At 35.1% G+C, this 20,947-nt stretch overlaps 1 protein-coding gene across 6 annotated transcripts in view; it reads left to right on the forward strand.

The window, feature by feature from the left end:
• Positions 1 to 20,947, forward strand: part of RFX7 (regulatory factor X7) — a 140,406-nt gene that overhangs the window by 41,774 nt on the left and 77,685 nt on the right. For all 6 annotated transcript variants that reach the window (XM_064570421.1, XM_064570422.1, XM_045900023.3 and 3 more), the window contains one exon: positions 16,780 to 16,813. In XM_064570421.1, the coding sequence (XP_064426491.1) occupies positions 16,780 to 16,813 (34 nt within the window). The remainder of the gene's footprint in view (positions 1 to 16,779; positions 16,814 to 20,947) is intronic.

The following is a 20,947-nucleotide window of genomic DNA, read 5'->3' on the forward strand; positions in this document are numbered from 1 at the left end:
GATACAGAAGTCAAATGACTACTCTGAGTAGTAGTAAATGCAGCATATCTTTAAAGCTTTTTCGATCTCTCTGGGATTTCTTGTGTGTATACAGCTATCTTACCTTTAGGAAAAGTTCACCTAGAGTTGTATCAAATGTATGGTATATCTTTGCCCTTTATACCTAGGCTTTCATTAAAATTCTACAAAGACTTAACATAATAATCAAGTGATAGTTATAAAACATCATAGTTTTCTGGATTTTAAACCAATTCAGCACCAACAAGGCCATAGTCTCATCCTGGGAGACAGAAAGCAGAGTGGTTACCCAGTTGCATGATCAATATCTTTGCCTCCAGCATTCTGGAGTTCTGGAAAGCCCATTTTCCTGCAGCCCACCCCCTGAGTCTGTTTTTAATACCCTTTGTCTTGTATGGTTCTGATACTTAAGTTTGCACCAAGAACCATGATCTGAATACTCGTTCCCACACTCCTATCCCTGCCTCGCCTTTCTTTCTCTCCCTTCTCCTCCCTCCATCCATCATTTTATTGAGCACGCATTGCCTAATGTGTACCAGGAAAAGTGCTAGACTTAGGAAACACATAAACAAGACAACAGCCTTCTCTACAAGGAAAGGGTGGATCACTGGACCTTTAGTTATCTGTATGAAAAATATACATATATCACACACAGAATCCAAGGAAACTCAGACACCAAATGTGAAAAGCAAACATTTATAAGAAAATAAATCTCTCCCTCTTTTCTTTTTTTTAAGTAAGCTCCGCTCCAAACATGGAGTCCCAACACTGGGCTTGAACTCACGACCCTGAGATCAAGACCTGAGCTAAGATCAAGAGTCAGATGTTTAACTGAGCCACCCAGGCACCCTGAAAATAAATCTCTTTGTGACCTCATGATAAGGAAAAATTTTTAAAAACAAGACACCAAAAGCACTTTTCATGAAGGAAAATACTAATAAATTTGAATATATTAAAATAAAAGCTTTCTGTAAAACAACACCGCAAAAAGAAAAACAAGCTGCAGATGGGGAGAAAATATTTGTAATTCAAATAATTGGCAGAGGATTAGTATCAAAGTATAAAGAGGACTCATTATAAGAATAATAATAGTAAACAACAAAGTAAAAAAAATGGGTAAAGGATATGAGTAGGCAGTACATACAAGAAGACTTCGTTGGTTAATAAACATGGTAAGGATGTTAAACTCTATTAATAGAGTAATGCATATTAAAACAGTGAAATAATTTCACACACGTTACATTGGCAAAAGTCTGTCATTACTAAATTTTGGGGAGGGTAAAGAAATTATTCTCATACACAGCTGATAGAGTATACTTTGAAGGGCAATTTAGCAATAATTAGAAAGTTGAAGATCAACATACCAGAATTCCCCTGCAAGGTTTGTGTATGTATGTTTATGTATGTGTCTGAGAAAAAGTGTTGCAATGTGCATAGCAAGATCTGTTTGCCAAATGTTTGTTGCAACATTGTGTGTTACAGTATAGAGCTAGAAACACCATAGGTGTCTTTCAGTGGAAGAATGTATAAATAAAAAGTAGTATGTTCAGACAATGGGATACTATGTATATTTTCTAGGGCTGCTATAACAAAGTACCACAGAATAGGTGACTTAAACAATAGGAATTTATTTTCTCACAGTTCTGGAGGCCAGAAGTCCCGAGATCAAGGTGTCATCAGGGTTGATTCCTTCTGAGGGGTATGAGGGAAGGATCTTCCAGGTTGCTTTCCTTGGCTTGCAGATGGCCTTCGTATGTCTCTTCACATCATCTTCTTTCCTTGTATGTCTCTGTATCTGCATTTTCCCATTTCATTAGCACAGCTTTCGTATTGGATTAGAGCCTACCCGCATGACTGATTGATTTTAACTTGATTGCCTCTATAAGACCCTGTCCCCAAATAAGTTCACATTGTGAGGTACTGAGGATTGGTACATAATTCAATCCATAACACTAGTAACAGTTAAAATGGATAAACTAGAATGAATAAAAATAGATACACTTTTTCTAAAGCCTAGTAGGTAAAAGGGGGGGAGAAAAGGTAGAATAATACATGCACCATAACTCCATGTTGATAAAGTAAACAAAACTGCTTCATATTGTTTAGTGACATACATTAGTTTCCCCCACTCCTTATCCAACAGGGACCCGAGTGGATGCCTGAAACCATGGATAGTACCTATGTTTTTTCTTATACATACAATCATGCATACCTGTGATAAAGTTTAATGTATAAATTAGGTACAGTAAGAGATTAACAACAAACTAATAAAATAGAATAATTATAACAATATACTAGAACAGAGGTTAGGTGAATATGTTCTCTCTAAATATCTGACTGTACTCACCCTTCTTGTGGTGATGTGAGGGTGATAAAATGCTTACATGATGAAGTGCAGTGAATGATGTAGTCATCATGATGCAGCGCTAGGCTACTGTTGATCTTCTGACTATACATTATACATCAGAAGGAAGATCACCTGCTTCTGGACCATGATTAACTTTGGGTAACTGAAACCGTGGGAAGCGAAACCACAGGTAAGGGTGGACTACTGTACTGAATATTTGTAGTAAAAATATAAGCATTCATAAGAATGGTAACCAACAAGTTCTAGATAGTGGTCACCACCAACAAAGGAATGGTGAAGTGAAATTGGAAAAGAGCCCAGAGGGGCTTCAGTTATCCATGAAGTTTTCTTCCTTAAGGGAAAAAAGATAGAAAATATTCAGATTAGTTCAAAGTCATTGGCAGGAACATGTGTGTTATAGTATTCTTTATAACTTTACTATATACTTATAACTTGGTAATCTCAAAAAATAATAGATAAAATACTAACTCAATGAATGCAATAATGTCACTAAGAAGTTGAAAACTTAATAATATCAATAATTAAATAGTGGGCAAAAGTTATCTGTTAACTCTAATTCTTCTAGTTGAAACTAGTTTTGGAGTTCCTGGGTGGTTCAGTTGGTTAAGTATCTGACTCTTGATTTCTGCTCAGGTCATGATCTCAGGGTCCTGGGATTGACACATCAGGCTCTGCTCAGCAGGATGTCTGCTTCAGGATTCTCTCCCCCCTGCCTCTCCCCCACTTGCTTGTGCAAGTGTGTGCGCTCTCTCTCTCTCTCTCTAAAATGAATCTTAAAAAAACAAAGTAGTTTTAATTTTCTGAACAAGAAAATGAGTTTTTTGATAAAATTAGCAAATGCTTAAAATATTTTGTTTTTCAAAAAAACAAAAAGTTCACTTTTCATACCTAACAAAGTTTGAACTTTTGAAATAACTCATTTGTAGAGCATTGTATTGAGTATATTAAGGAACTTCTTATATGTGAGTCAACAACACATAGCATATGAATAACTTTGTCCTCTACACTCGAGTAGTAGCTCTCAGCTAGGGACATATGATAATACATGGAGCAGTTTTGGTTGTCAGAATGTCTACTGACATTTAGTGGGCAGCATCCAGTAATACCCTAACATTCTGTAAAGCATAGGACAAACTGTACAGTGAAGAAAGATGCCTGTAAAAACCAGTGTCCCATTGAGAAGTGTTGGTCTACAAGCTAAATTACTTTTTTTTTTTTAAATATTTTATTTATTTATTTGACAGAGAGATAGAGAGAACAAGTAGGCAGAGAGAGAGGGAGAAGCAGACTCTCCACTGAGCAGGGAGCCTGACGCGGGGCTCGATCCCAGGACCCCGGGATCATGACCTGAGCTGAAGGCAGCCGCTTAACTGACTGAGCCACCCAGGCGCCCCGAAGCTAACTTACTTTTAAAGCAGATCCCCAAAGGTTCATAAGATTAGGCAAGAACTCTGAACAATGGCTATTTTTAAAGCATTTTGGGAAGAGGCATAATGGTGTCCGTATGATTTTTGAAGGCTGCTATATCAGACCTCAGCCAACCAGAAAAGATGACAACAGCAGCTAGACCAACTTCTGAATCTGTGAGAGATGGGAGAGGAAAAGGAGAAGGTTATTTGAGCAACCTCTTAAAGCAATACTCAAGTAGAGACCTTCTCATACAAAGATAAAATATAGATGAACTATTCAGGAGGCAGAAGAAGTTTGGAATCACGATTTCAGGACAGAGATGGAAGGGAGAGAGCTACAGCAAGAGATAAAAAGAAATCATCCACAATTCACAGCGCTTACCAGAGACGATGGACTCTGAAAAACAAACAGGGTTCTGGGGGAGGGGGGGGTGGGAGGATGGGTTGGCCTGGTGGTGGGTATTGAGGAGGGCACATTCTGCATGGAGCACTGGGTGTTGTGCACAAACAATGAATCATGGAACACTTCATCTAAAACTAATGATGTAATGTATGGGGATTAACATAAGAATAAAAAAAAAAGAAATCCTAAAAAAAAAAAACTAATGATGTACTATAGGCTGCTAGTTGAACATAATAAAAAAAATTTGTAAAAGCAAAAAAAAAAAAAAAAGAAAAAAAGAAATCATCCAACAGGAGAACATACAACATCTTCAGTGTCAAAGAAGCCTTGGTTAGACCCGATTCCTCCTGCCAACCTTGATGCAGATGAGCCTCTAGCAGAGGAAGAAGATGGAAAGTTTGGAGAGTAAATGATGATACTGCAGCTCTTCTTGAGGAACTAGAAAAACTTTAAAAATTGCTGAAGAGCAGGCCTGGAAGGAACAAGAGCAGAAAGCTGAAGAAGACAGAATAAGTATAGAAAACGTTGAGTGGAAATCCTCTCCTTAATCTCACTGGCCCATTCCAGCCTTAGGCCAATTTCAAAGTTAAAAGATGGAACACTACCACAAAAATAAATAAATAAATTAATTAATTAATTTAAAAAAAAAGAAGGTGGGATGAAGGGGACGCCTGGGTGGCTCAGTTGGTTAAGCCTCCAACTCTTGGTTTCAGCTCATGTCATGATCTCAGGGATGTGAGATTGAGCTCCCTGTCGGTCTACGCACTCAGCGTGGAATCTGCTTGAGATCTCTCCTCACTCTGCCCCTCTTGCTCACACACACACACACTCTCTCTCAAATAAAATATTAAAATAAAAAAAGTGAGATGATTATGTTGTTTTCAAGAACTGCAAAGAGGTATAGATGATCAGAAGAAAGACAAAAGATTTGTAAATGATACACTTTAATCTGAATTTCACAAAATGTTCATGGGGAAATAAAATAGTACAGTTTTATGTGCTTAATTAAAGACTGTAAAGTGGGGGTGCCTGGGAAGCCCAGTCGGTTGGGCCTTCGACTCTTGATTTCAGCTTGGATCATGAACTCAGGGTCATAGGATTTATCCCTGTGTAGGGCTCTGAGCTCAGTGTGAAGTCTGCTGGAGATTCTCTCTCTCCCTCTGCTCCTTCCCCCCATATAAATACATACATACATACATACATACATACATAAAATCTTAAATGAAGACTGTAAAATGTAAACGATTCAAAACAAAATAAAAGCATTTTGGGGTATAAATATAAACATAGTTGGTACTTTGTTGATTAGGTAGTGTAGTATCAATATGAATTTTTCTCAGTTTTATGATCATAGGTTGTTTTTTATTAAGGTAAAATTTACATAACAAAATTAACCACTTAAAGTTCACAATTGAGTGACATTTAATAATGTTGTGTAACCATCACCTCTGTCTAGTTCCAAAATATTTCATCATCCCACAGTGAAGCCCCATATGCTTTAAGCAGTCACTCCCCAATTTCCTGTCCCCTCAGTTCCTGGCAACCACCAGTCAGCTTTCTAGTTGCATGTAGCTACTCTGGATGTTTCAGATACATGAAATTATACAATACATGATCTTTTATGTCTGCCTTCTCTAAACAAATTTTTCAAGATTCATACAGGTTTTAGTATGGATCTTTTTTTTTTTGTGACTGAATGATATTCCATTATATGGATGTGTACCACATTTTGTATATTCATCCATTGATGGACATTTGGGTTGTTTCCACCTTTTGATTCTTAAGGATAGTGCATCTGTGAATATTTATGTGCACATTTTTGTTTCATTTCTATTTTCATTTCTTTGGGTATATACCTAGGAATAGAATTTCTGGGTCATGTGATAATTCTGTTTTTTGAGGAAACACCAAACTGTTTTCTGCAGCAGCGACACCATCTTACATTCTTTTTGTTGTTGTTGTTGTTAGTAGCAGACAGCAGTTCCAATTTCTCCACATCCTCACCAACAGATCCCAGTTATTTTTAAGAAGACATAGTAAGAGGGCGCCTGGGTGGCTCAGTCCGTTAAGCGTCTGCCTTTGGCTCAGGTCACGATCCCAGGGTCCTGAGATGGAGTCCCACATTGGGTTCCCTGCTCAGCAGGAGTCTGCTTCTGCCTCTGCCCCTCCCCCCTGCTCATTCTTTCTCTCTAAAATAAATAAAATCTTAAAAAAAAAAAAGTCATATAAATAAATATTTCTGGATGATGAGATTAAGGGTAGTTTGCTTTTTATATATATATTTTTTATCTTTCAACTTTTATAGAATTAGCCACTACTACTATGGTTATTTTTAGAAATGTAAAATTTTGGGGGTGCCTGGGTGGCTCAGTCAGTTAAGTGTATGCCTTCGGCTCAGTTCATGATCCCAGAGTCCTGGGATCAAGCCCCACATCGGGCTCTCTGCTCAGCGGGAAGCCTGCTTCTCCCTCTCCCACTCCCTTTGCTTGTGTTCCCTCTCTCGCTGTCTCTCTCTGTCAAATAAATAAATAAAATCTTTACAAAAAAATAATGTAAAATTTTAAAAATTTTGTTCTCATTTGAGCAAACTAAAAGTAAATGCTTCATATTCATTATAGAAAAGTATAAGGTAAAAATATCTTTTACTTTGATGGACTGTGAGCTAAGTCATAATCCACAAAAAGGATCTGAAGTCAATATACTTTTAACAGAATTAATTATTTTATAGGAAGAGGAAGCTAAGAGTTTGACTTGTCCTGGCAAGGCTAGATAGAATGTAAGAGCTTCTTACAGTTGATATATTACACTGTACCTTTCCTACTTCAGATTTTTCATGGGTGAAGTCTAATATCTGGTATTCACAGATCACAATTTCTGCAACACAAGAATTTTGAATCAAGTATATAGGAATTGTGAGTCACTCTCAATTCAGACTTGGAGACTCTAAATAAATGTAGAAATAGTATTGAACTTTTGGATGGAGGCCAAACCTGTTATTGGAGAGATGAGTGGGAGTCTCTTAGAATGATATTATCAGTAATACATAGTTTATAAACAATTTGTGGAAACTGGAAAAATAGAGTTTCTGAAATGTTTGTAGCAAGCAGTCTCTATTCTTTGAAGTATACTGTTACTTACAATGTATTATATTCTATGTATGTTTGGCCCATGACTACTAATTTATTTATTGTATCATATTGAACTCTGAAGAAAGGGGAATACTACATGGTTATTTTTGTGAAGTGTTTTCTGTGAGGTAAAGTAGGCTTAGACTAAGGTTTTGTTTGTTTGTTTTTTTTAACACTTCCTAAAATTACTGTCTCTTTTGTATAACCCCACTAGGTAAGAAAGTTTTCCCCAGCTTCACTCTGTAATTCGATTTAGGGAAAACAAAATATGCTTTCTCAAACTGTATCTCTCTTCATTAAATTAGTATATACTCTCCTTGCTGCTGTGTTTCCCTCTTTTCCCTACTCCATAGGTCTAGGATTAAGATTTTTATTTCTTAACATTGTGTTGATCTGACTTGATTTGCAAAGCCTGAACTGAAAGAAGTGGAAGATGAATGATTAGCATGTTCCATAGCCTTAGTAGTTAAAATACCACAGCAAAATTATGATACTGACATACTGTTATTTTTGTCTAATACCAAATACCAGGTTGATACTATTTAATTAAAATGTTTATAAAACTAACAATTATTAAAAACCTGTGAGACCAGAAGTTCAGTGGATTTGAAATACAATAAATTATCAACAATTTAGAAAATGTCAAAAAAAGGGAAAATACTCACATTAAACATTATTTGAACATAAGTTATTTGCAGATAAAATTAACAAAATAGTTTTATTCAAAAATAAAAATGAAAAATATTTAAACAATGAAATATTAAGTCAAATACTATCTTTTTTTAAAATGCTCAAATGTGCATCAGTGGTTCATTGTTAGAGTGGTGAATGTACTTTTTTAAAAGACTTTATTTATTTATTTGATAGAGTGTACAAGCAGGGGGAGCAGCAGAGGGAGAGGGAGAAGCAGGCTCCCCACTGAGGAGGGAGCCCGATGCAGGCTCGATCCCAGGACCCTGGAATCATGACCTGAGCTGAAGGCAGATGCTTAACTGACTGAGCCACCCAGGCGCCCCAGTGAATGTATTTTTATGTATATTTTCCTGCTGCTGGAAAATTTTCTTAAACTTAAGTAGTCAGAGTAATGTTGAAAAAAGTAATCATAAGTTAATTCCAAATATATCCATAGATAATGCCATTTCTTGTTTGATAAGTTCATGATTTTTTTTTAATTTTTATATATTTAATTTTAATTTTTGATCAAAGTCTTAGAGGCTTATAGTTTAATGAGTTCAAAAAGGTGTTAACAGGGGCGCCTGGGTGGCTCAGTCATTAAGCGTCTGCCTTCTGCTCAGGTCATGATCACAGGGTCCTGGGATCGAGCCCCACATCGGGCTCTCTGCTCAGCGGGAAGCCTTCTTCTCCCTCTCCCACTCCCCCTGCTTATATTCCCTCTCTCACTGTGTCTCTTGCTGTCAAATAAATAAATAAAATCTTAAAAAAAAAAAAGTGTTAACAAGATTTGCTAAAAGGTTCACCAGCCATTAACTCATTGCCTCAGAGAGAAAGCCAAGTGGAGTAAGTACCTCCTATCTCTTCTTTTATTCTTATCTCCTGAATATATTGCTCTGTTATCTTATCTGAGTATATTTAAGAGTGAGGCACAGAAAGCTAGGAAGCTCTTTGCAGGTGGTTGGGACTTCTGCTTTCTGATTCAGTAGGTGTGGGGTGGGGCCCACATGCCTGCATTTGTAACTAGTCCCAGGTGATGCTAGTCCAAGAATTGTATTTTAAGAACCATTAGGGAATGCTCTTGAGAGTCACATCTGTGGAAAGAATGTAAGAAAGCAGAGGGAAAGTTAAGGTGCAGTGCTAGAGAGTTCTGAAGCTGGAATGACCCATCAGAGTTGTCCCAAGTTGTAACAAAGAGCTGGGCCTTTATACCCCCATGTTGATCAGCCACTTTGGCTTGTCCCTGGAAGGAGATAGGACTTTGGGAGTGAAGTCTTCTTCAGCATAGACTATCCCCAGAGTGGGCTGACAACAGAAGTCTTTCTGCTAGAAGCACTACTAGCAGCTGAAGGACAAAGTTCTTCTTTCCTGAAAAGGGGAAATGGGGCAGTATATTACAGAGTTCATACGTGCTCCTTCCAAGTCAACCCCAATCCTCATCCCAAGCTGTACACTTTTTGTAATTTTTCTTTTGCCATAGATTAATTTTGTCTATGCTAGAACTTCATATAAATTGTATAGAGTGAACTTTTCTGGGTGGTGTCTTTGGCTCACTGTAATATCTACTAGATTCATCCATGTGTTTCTGTGTATCATAAGTTTTTTTTTTAAATTGCTGAGTACTGTGAATATATCCATTCTTACATTGACTTCCATTTGGATTGTTTTCAGTTTGGGGCTATTATGACTAAAGATTCTTTGAACATTTTTGTTCAAGCCTGTTTTGTGGATACACAGTTTCATTTCTTTTAAATAAATACCTAGGAGTAGAATTGCCACAATAAAAGATAGGTTTATATTTAACTGAATTTTTCCAAAGTGGTTTTACCTTTCATATTTCCAACAGAAATGTATGACAGTTGCAGTTGCTCCAAACTTGGTGTTTTCTGTTTTTAATTTTAGCCGTCCTAGTGAGTATATAATAGTATATCATTATGATTTTGATTTGCATTTCCTTGATGATTAATGATGTTGAACATCTTTTCATTTGCTTCTTGGACATTTGTATATTGCTTTTTTTGTGTGAACTATCTATTTCCAGTTGTTTGCTTACTTATTAATTGACTTTACTATTGACTTGTAGGAATTTATTACATATTCTGAGCCATAAGTCTTTTGTTAGGTATATGTTTTGCAAATATTGTTTTTGTTTGGTGGCTTGTTTATTTTAATTGATGTCTTTTGATGAATGCAGTTGATTTTCATTTTGGTGTAGAATCTAATTTATTTTTTTTCTTTAATGGTTATTGCATCCCAAGACATCTTTGTATATTTTCAGGTCATAATAGTCTGTGATTTCTTGTAGGCATTATAGTTTAAATTTTTATAGTTAATTTTAAGATCCAACTCAAAATTAGCTGTAGGATGAGTTATGTTCATTTGTTTATAGATATATCCAGTTATTCCATCAGCCTTTGTTGAAAGGATTTTCTTTTATCACTTGAATTGCTTTAGTACTTCTGTGCATATAATATTAACTTTACTCCAGTTGCCCTCAAAATTTGCTTTTCATCTTTGTGTTTTCATCTCTTTGACTGTGATGTGCCCATGTGTGGTTTTCTTCGTAATAATCCTGCTTGGAATTTAATGAGCTTAGATATGTAAGTTCGTGTTTTTCACACAATTTGGGGACATTTTTGGTCATTTATCAGATATTTTTCTGTCTCGTCTCTCCTCTCCAACTGTACATAGTTAGACCACTTGATGTACTACAGATCTCTGAAGCTCTGATTATGTTGAACATCTTTTTCTTTCTCCTTTAGATTCAATAAGATGTATTGATTTATTTTCCAGTTTAGTGACCCTTTTTCTGCTGTATCTGATCTCCTGTTAAGGTAATCCAATGAATTTTCATTTTAGACATTGTACTTTTTAGTTTTAGAATTTCCATTTCGTTCTTTTTCATAACTACCGTTTCTCAGCTGAGGTTCTCCTCTGCCATGTATACATTTCTTATGACCATATTTTCCTTTAAATACTTGGACGTATTTATAATACTTAGAAATCCTTGTCTACTAATTCTGACATATGGATCATTCAGGATTTGGTTTCTGTAAGCTGCTTTTTTTATCTTGACTTGTATCTTTTTCCTGTTTCTTCTTTCTGGTAAATTTTGCTTGTGTAATGGGCATTGTGGGTGATATATTGTTGTAGGCTTTGGATTCAGTTATTTTTCTCTGAGTGTTGTGGGGTTTTTTTGGTTTTTTTGACCTGGTAGAGTGTAACATCCCTGGATTCAAACTCCCAACATTATTACTCCTGTAAAAGGCAGCAGCAAGGAGACTGAACTCAGATCTTTCCACTTTTTCCAACTGTTGCTTTTTTCTGGAGGCCTTGGAGTCTTTCCCAGAGGAAGGTTATCCAAACATTTGGGCATAGTTTATAAAGAAATTTTGTGGCACCTTCCTTTCTGGGATTTCATCTTTCATGTTACAGTGGCTCTGGCGATCCCAGACATTGTTCTCTGCCTCCTCAGCTGGTAAGACAGCACATTTCTGCCTTATTCTTCAGTGATCATTGTTGCATGGGTGGATAAGTGCCCTCAGACAATAGCCTTATAACTACAAATCCTACTCAGTGCAGTTCCCTTCTTTTAAGGATGCTTCCCTCTAGTTGCTGCCTGCTTTTGGTCACTCTAATTTTGATGCCTGTTTTTATATTTTGTCCACAATGTGTCATTGTTATATTTGGGAAGTTACTTTGTCATTATCTGAAGCAGGACATCAGGATATTGAAGCATTATTTTATTTTAGTATATGTGCTGCCGAAGCGAGCACAAAGCATTATTTTATTTTAATCGAGTCAATAAAAACATTGAATATTCAGGAATATTGTAGGGAATTATAAAATGCCCACTAAATGGAATATTACATCATATTAAAACTTTGAAATAAAAATTGAAAACAGAACAGGATGTCTGCTATTACTGCAATTCTTCACCCTTAGACTAGAGATTTTAGCCAAAGTAATTAGATAAGAAAGGAGGAGAAAAAGGCATAAAGACAGAAAAGGAAGAAAAATATTTTCATTAATTGTAAGTGAAATTGTTACCTACAAGAGAATCTATATACTATTAGAACTAATAAGTTCAGGAAGGTTGCTGGATACAAGGGCAGCATAGAAAACTAATAGTTTTTGTGAATATCAGCATGTACATTAGCAAGAGCCAATTAGAAAACATAATTTTAAAAAGAGAAAATTATAAGACATTTTTAAAGACAGACAAAAATAAATTATGAATCAACTCCCCCACTTCAATCTATAACATCAGTACAGCTCAGTATAAATCTTAGCAATAATTTTGTGAAATTGGAAAAACCAAAAAACTCACCTGGATTATTTAAGGCCTAAGAATTATCAAGACTGTTCTGAAAATGGTCAAGGAAGGTCATGTAATCAAATAACTAGACGTAATTTTTAAAGCACTGGTAAATTTAGAGTGGTGGCTCAGAGACACATAGATTAATAACAAAACAGAAAAAAAAAGCCAAAAATAGAGTCAAGCATACATGAAAACTTGGCATAATAAAATGGGGAGCAATTGGCCTACCAGAAAGAAAATATGTATCACACCATACCATACATTCTTTTTTTTAAGATTTTTTAATCTTAAAAGCGAGAGAGGGGACACAGACAGGGGGAGTGGGAGAGGGAGAAGCAGGCTTCCAGCTGATCAGGGAGCCCGATGCGGGGCCCCATCCCAGGACCCTGGGATCATGACCTGAGCCTAAGGCAGACGCTGAACCGACTGAGCCACCCAGGCGCCCCTCCATACCATACATTCTAATTTGAATAAAGATCAAACTTGAAAAAGCTAACTTGAATGAAATATGTCCTTAAAACTTTAGCTAAATAACTACTGAAGTTTAAATCTGTGGCACAATCATTGTAAACATGGGGTTTGTCTGTTTCTCTAAATTGATTTCTGCCTTCTAATCTGTAATTACTGGAAAACTCCTATTCCCATTTTTACCAAACTTAATTTCTGGTTTTTGGTTTATCCATTCAAATTTATAATACCTCTAATTTTATTGCCAACAAAATTGGTTGTAATCAAATTTTAAAATAATAATATAATTTGGCCCCCCCTAAAAAAAAAAAAAACTTTAGCTAAATAGGATGTCTTAAGATAAAAAACACAGATCATGAAGGAAAAAAATTAATAAATTGGACTAAATAAAAAATTTAAACTTTAGTAAGATATCATTAAAATATATAATTAACAGAGTTAAGTATATGTAACAGGATTCGTGTCCATAGTGTATAAAGAACTGCTACAACTTAATAAGAAATAGTCAGCTCCACTTAAAAATGGGCAAAGAATATGAACCCGCAGTTTACAGAGGAGAAAATCTGTATGGCCAGTAAACAGGTGAAAAGTAGTGTTAGCAATTGGGAAAAATAACAAATTTAAGAAATTTATATCCATTAAGATAGTGTTTAATATGTGTATTATATATCATGTATAAATGGCAAATATTTATACAAAGTAATAGGAAAACAGAAGCTATCATATAGCTGATGGAAGTGTAAATGGATATAAACTGCTTGGGAGAAGCACTTGGTAATATATTATGCAATTGAAAAGATACATCCATGAGCCCCTGAAAATTAACTTTTGAATTTATAACTGAGAGATTTTCACATGTGTACACCAGGAGACATGTACAAAGTTTATTGCAGCATTGTTTGTAAGAAAAACTGGGAAGTATAAAATTGGCTTTTAGTAAAGAAATAGATGAATAATAAAAAAAAAAGAAATAGATGAATAAATTTGACATATTCACCCAGTGGAACACTTTTCAGCAGTTAAAATGAATGAACCTCATCAAAGTATAGATCTCAAAAATAATGTTGAATGAAAAAAGACAATTGCAGAATATATATAATGTAAAGGCATTTATATAAACATTTAAAAGCTTCTTGGAACAGCAGTATATGTTACTTAATAGACTTGTACATCTAATACAAGTATTGAAATATCAACTGGGAAGCTTAGACATCAAATTAATGATAGTTATCTTTGGGAAGGTAGTGAGATATGGTATGAGACTGGACAGAAGAACGAAGGGGACTTAATCTATATCCTTCTATTATGCCTGTGTTAAGTATGAAGTAAAAATAAAAGGCTAGATCAAGTGATTGCCAAAGTTCATATCTAGCTTAGAAGCACTTACATTTTACTTTTATAGTTTATTCTTTCAAAGGCTGTCTTTTACACATATTTTTTAGATTTACCAAGTTGTTTGTGATAAGACATAGTCATCTTCAGATATTCCACAGCAAGTTTCTGATAGAAAAGGAGTATATTTAGAGCTATGGTTTAAAAAAATAATCACATTTTCAATTTCATATTAGTTTCTCTAAAAACCCTTTTTAAAGTGGTCCCAGTTTTTCCAAAGAGTTCTCTTCATATGGGGGGCTGAATGTGTTTTTGTCATTTTATTCATTTAACAGATTTTATTGAACACCTAACATGTGCCAGATGATAATAACAGCAGTGAGCAAAACAGACAGAACCTGCTTTCATGGAGTTTAAATTCTAGTCAAGGAAGATAGCCAGTAAACAAGTAAATTCATAAAAATACAAAATGGGCGCCTGTGTGGCTCAGTCGGTTAAGTGTCTGCCTTTGGCTCAGGTCATGATCCCAGCGTCCTGGGATCAAGTCCCGCATCAAGCTCCCTGCTCAATGCGTCTCCCTCTGCCCCGCCCCCCACTCATTCTCTCCTCTCTCGCTGTCTCTCCTAAATAAATAAAATCTCTAAAAAATATATAAAATGACTGATGGCAAGTGCAATAATGAAAAGCGAAGCAGATTAAGAAGGATAGAGTGATGCAGAATATTTTATATGGGAAAGTCAGGGAAGAACTATCTGTAAAAGATAACATCTAGCAAAGTCATGAAGAAAATGAACAGATAAGTTCTATGGGAGAAGAGTCTTAGAGGCTGACAGAAGCAGCCAGTACAAAGGCCTTACTCCTGCCTTGAGAAGTAGCACTGAGGCTAATGTGGCAGGAGCTGAATGAATGGGGAACAGATAAATAATAAGAGATGAGATTGGAAAGATAGATAGCAGAAGGCTGGGCCATGCAGGGCTTTGTTGGCCATGATCAAGACTGGAGCAAAGGACTAATGTGGTTTGGACAAAGAATCACTCTGGCCACTTTGTTGAGAATAGCCCACAGAGTTGGTTGGGGAGGAGGGGGTTCCTAAGGATAGAAAAAGGGAGACCCGTTAGGTTACTGTAACACTTTAGACAGGAAATGGTGGGAGTTTAGAAGGTGGTGAATAGTGGTTGGATTCTTGATGCATTACTTTTTAGGAGCAATTCTTTTTTTTTTTTTTTTATAAGATTTTATTTATTTTTATTTGAGAGAGAGAGAATGAGAGAGAGGGAGTACATGAGAGGGGGAGGGTCAGAGGGAGAAGCAGACTCCCTGCCGAGCAGGGAGCCCGATGCAGTACTCGATCCAGGGACTCCAGGATCATGACCTGAGCCGAAGGCAGTCGCTTAACCGACTGAGCCACCCAGGCACCCCTAGGAGCAATTCTTAATACAAAACTCTCTTAGGGAAACTGTGGGAGTTATTAAGAAGAGAAAACAATAGCACACTTTAGCTGCTAATGAGTTATAAGCTATACAAACGATCCCAAAAGATTTAAAAACCTCTAAAAAGTCTTCTGTGGGATTGTGGGAAGGGGATTTCATTTCCTCTTAAGTAGAGATATCATTTGCTTTTCTTATTCTTTTTAGTCATTCTGATCTTTACAGTTGAACTTAACCCAGTTATACTTTGTTCTTTAAAAAGTGAAATTTGAAATCTAATTACAAATGAAAAGTTTTGAGGTTATTGATTATATTAACAGTCAATTCAAATGAGTTTTAAATGTTGATTTTTACTTTATAGATTAACTGTATAGATATATATAGAGGCAAATAATGAATTTTTTAATATTTATTTGGCTCTAGAACATTTTATGAAAGATAATTGAGTTTGTAGCATCTTTTAAGACATAAACTATCTCTGAACTTACACCATGATTTCGTTGCATTTATACTTTAATGTGTTATAACAAAATCCAGATGATGGTTAAATTATTTTATACTGGCTTCATTTGTATTATATATCAATAGTTCACTTATTCGGTAATTCACTTACTCAGTAAATTGATATATAGTGGCTTTTTTGGGTTATTTATTTCTAAATGTATTCTCCCCTTCCAATACATTACTGTATCAGTTAATCTTTATTATTCCTTTTATGTCTAGGGATTCCTTTCCCTAGCCTGTGTGGGTGTGTATGCACACATATACGTATGTGAGAGAGAGGGAGGGAGAAGAGAAGAGAATCTACTTTATAGCAAGTCTTTAGAACCACAGATAATACTACACCAGTATGGCTTTTAAATGCTAAACAAATCATTTTCCAGAGTGGCAGGCATACAGTAAAAATTGTAATTCATTATAAACTCTGTGTCCTATTTCTTTGTATAGTAATACATATCTGCATTTTTATGTATCTTTAAAAACTTAATTGTTTATTCAAAACATCTGTTAAAATGATACAGTGTAACAATAGGTTGACTGTAGCAGTGAACTCAGATATTCTGATCATGCTTTAGGACTAAATTTAGTACAGTGAATGGGAAATAGATGTTTGTTTTGCTTTGTGAAAAATGCAGTTTTAGGGTATGATCCTAATCTTAAAAATGAATTTTACTATTTCAAATATTTAATAGATTTATCATTTTTATTAACCTAACTTTCTTTTTCTTTTAGCAAAACTGTACAATCTAAAGTGGACTGCATTTTGGTAAGTAAAATAACTAATCTTAAAGTTCTTTTGTATAATAAGGCTTTTACCACTATATGAAATATATTATTCTTGAGTAAATATTTATTTTAAATATCTCATTTTTAGAGAATAAAATTTGATATTTGAATTACAACCCTAGGGGTGAACTAGCTGTAAGCTATCTAGATACTTTCCTATAGCTCATCAATAATGAAATCACAGTCTGAGGTTATTGCATGTTTTTGAAACTTACTGGCATTTTCTAAAGATCACTTACGCATTTAATAAAGTTGTTTATTTTTCTGTTCTAATAACTCTGTTAGAATTTGTTTAAAGAAAAGATTTAAGATGTTTGATGGGTTAGTTTTATTGATAGCATATTTTTCATTTTTAGGTTGCTACAATTTAGGAATTAAAGCCACAATAATAGTTCTAATTTATGTTGTACTTAATAGAACTCTTAAAAATGTATTTAAATGAGAGCTTTTTAAAATGCTTCATGGATTAGTTTTTGTTGGTATATTTTTCATGTTTGGTTTGCTGGCCTTCAGGAGTTAAAACCACAATAATATTTTAAATTTAGATTTTATTTGTAGTTCCTTAGCTCTTCTCTTGAACATGTGAGGGTAGAAGCATGAGGCTACTGGGGCTACTGGAATAGTAGTGACTTCTTTCACGAAATCTCTACCAATGGAATACTCCCTAGGCTCTAGATCATTTAGTGACTCTGCACTGTTAGATTCCCCAAAGTGTTCTTAGAGTTAGTCCTCTCTCTAGTAGTTTGTGACATCAGAACTTTATTATTCAGGTTTAGGTCTTCCTTATAGGCTAACTTCTTTGTGGGGGAGGGAGGATCTTTAGTGTCTGGTGCTGAAATAGTATGTAATATGTTATTAGCTTATGAAATTATTGCTATGTTATGATATTATTAGCTTCTAGGTATGTGAATAATCAAGAGTAGTTCATAGGAGAAGTGTTAATTGATCAGTTGTCCTGTGCTTTTCTAACCTAATAGTTCAGAATAAGGATTTTGTGGGGATGTTTTTACCTTTTTCTTTCACTTACCCTTCCTTCTTCTTTTTTTTTAATTGGTCTCACAGTCTTGTTACCTTCCTTTTACAAAGAAACATGCTGTTTCATTTACTTCAGAAAAATAATTATTGAACACCTTCTGTCTGCCAGTGCTAGATATAAGGGATACAGAATAAAAAGGACATACTCTCTTGCCTTCAAGAAATTCAGTGTGTTGTTAAAATGTATTCAAGAGTGCTGTTAAGACCTAGGAAGGTAGTAATTGGGGATGAAGGGTGACTTTGACCCCAATCCCCAGATGATTTCCTAGATGTCCGAGTTCTCAAGAGTCTCGTTGTTTATCACTCAGTAGTTACTGCATATTGCTTTCTTTTCAATACCCGAGATAGTGTTGGAGGATAATTCATCTTTTGAGGCAGAAGACTAGTATAATTTTTAAGATAGGATATTTATTAAATATTAAATAAGAAAAAGGCTTTTAAATTTTTCAAGTTCAGAATTGTTTATATTTTAGCATAAGGTCTAAAGTTATGTATATTTGATGAATAAGATAGTAAGATTTCTATCCTCATGCACTTTACAATTTATTGAGTAAGGTACATATTACATGAATAGTCAAATAAATGAGCATTATAACTTTAGGTAGTGATAAATGCTATTATAAAATTTTTGAAAGGTAAAGCAGGCAAGTGATGGTGGGTAGGTTGGATGATTAGCAAAATCCCCTTTGAGAAAATGGCATTTGAAGGGAGACTTGAATAATAAGAACCCAGCCTTGTGTGATGATTTGCTGGTGACACGTACTAGGCAGAGGGAAGAGTAAGTACAAAGATTCAGAAGCAGGAATGAGTTGGGAATATTTATAGAATACAAAGAATGCAGCGTCCTGGAACTTATAGGAGAGAATGATATGAGGGAAGTTCAGGTAGGGAGAAATTTTTGTAAGGTTTATTTAGCCATGGCAAATAATATGGATTTCCTTCTAAGTGTATGGAGAGCCAATTAAAAGGTTTTAAAAATAGTATGATCCAGTTGTTTTTAAACATCTTGGTTGTTGGGAAATGGGCTGGTCTCGGGGGGTGAGTGTAAGCAGGAAAACCATTTAGGGTATGCAGAAGTCCAAATGAAAATTCAAGGCTCTTGCTTACGTGATGGCAGTGGAAGATGGAAAAAAGTAGATGGATTCAAGGCTTATTTTGGGTATAAAGCGAATAGGCCCTGCTTGTTGATGCATTGAATGTGCAGGGAGAAACAAAAAGGAATCAAGGATAATTCCTTTTTGGTCTAAAAGATTTCCTTTAGTATTTATTTCTTGTAAGACAGGTTTGCTTGTAATGAATTCTCTTGGTCTTTATCTGTGAATGTTTTTATTTGCCTTCAGTTTTGAAGGATAGTTTTGCTGGAAATACCACTTTTGATCAAGAGATTTTTTTCTTTCATCTCTTTGAGTATGTCATTCTGCTGCCCTTAGCCTTCATTGTTTCTGATTTATCATGTTTTCATGTGTATGATGAGTTGTTTTTCTCTAGCTGATAATCAAGATTTGTTGAAATTCATTTACTTGCTTATTTGCTCACCCACTCACTCTTGCTTTCAACACTTTGACTATTATATGTGTAGGTATGGATCACTTTGTGTTTATCCTACTTGGGATTTGCTGAGCTCACATGTGTAGATTATTCTGATTGGGGAAGTTTTTAGCCATTATTTCTTCAAATATTTTTCTGTCCCTTGGATTCCCCTCTCCTTCCAAAGCTTCCACTACATATATGTTGAAATGATTGTTATCCCTCCAGTCTCTGACGCTTTGTTCGGTTTTTCTCTGATTATCTTTCCCTGTGTTCTAGTTTCTTTGTCTTTATTAAGGTTCTCTATATTTGATTCATTGTCATCATGTTCTCCTGTGTATTTAAACACAGGCAGCCTCATCCTGGCACTACTACTGTCCATACCATGTGGGATAGGTCATAGGAGAGCCCCTGGCAAGAGCGACACAGACTTTCAACAGTTAATACCGAAGTTCAGTTTTTAATGACCAAACATTTCTTAACATGCCATTTGCCATTAGTTTCCAAAGCCCTAAAATAGGTCTTTTGGGCCATTTTATACCATTATATAGTTACTTCAATGGGAGGATTTGCTGACCTATTCATTTCAACTTTTCTAGATATCTCAACCTTCTCAAAAAGATTTTATCATATGTTTTCTTGTAAAAATTTTATGATTTTAGCTTTTTCTATTAGGTCTGTTAATCGTTTTGATTTAAATTTGTGTTTTGTCTGAGGTGAACTGCAGTGTTTATCTTTTACCATTTGTCCCAGCACCATTTACTAAAAAGCCTACCCTTTCCCAATCGTAATGTGTGTGTCTTTTCCTATACACTTTTTTCCCATTAATTGTTTTATCTCTCCTTATGATGTCACACACTGTCTTGTTTATGGTAGCTCTGTGGAAAGTCTTGATATCAGGTCATATAGTGGTTCAAATTAATTTTAGCATTTCCATACAGATTTTAGAATAAATCTGTCAATTTCTTAAAAAAACAAAAAAAACAAAAAACCACAAGTCTACTGGGATTTTTTTATTGGGATTACAGTGATTTATAGATAATTTGGGGTTGGTTGACATCTTAATGACAGATCTTTTAATCCATGAGCATGGTATATCTCCATATTAGTTGGAGATATAATTTTTCTCAACAGTGTTTTGTAGTTTTCCGTGTATAGGTTTTATATATATATATTTTGCTTAAATTAGTCCTAAATATTTTAACAGTTTGGATGCTATCATGAATGGCATTTTAAAATATTTGTTATACGGTGTTTTATTGCTAATATTGTATTGACCTTGCAGTCTGCAAACATATTAAATTTACATATTTTATCTAGAAACTTATATGTAGAGTCCTTTGGATTTTTCTACCTGATACTGAATCAGAGTGTTCATAAATAAAGGAAAGTTTGATTCCATTTCATTTTGAACGTCTGCTTATTTATTTTACTCATCTTATTGTACTGCTAGGATCTCTAGGACAATGTTGAATAGAAATGGTGAGAGTGGATTCCCTTTCCTTGTTCCCAATCTTAGAGAAAAACCATTCATTCATTCACTTTATAATGT

This window comes from Mirounga angustirostris, unplaced genomic scaffold (genome assembly GCF_029215605.1).
Source record: "Mirounga angustirostris isolate CCGP_5_RB_7025 unplaced genomic scaffold, mMirAng1.0.hap1 SCAF_9, whole genome shotgun sequence".
NCBI classification, from domain to species: Eukaryota; Metazoa; Chordata; class Mammalia; order Carnivora; family Phocidae; genus Mirounga; species Mirounga angustirostris.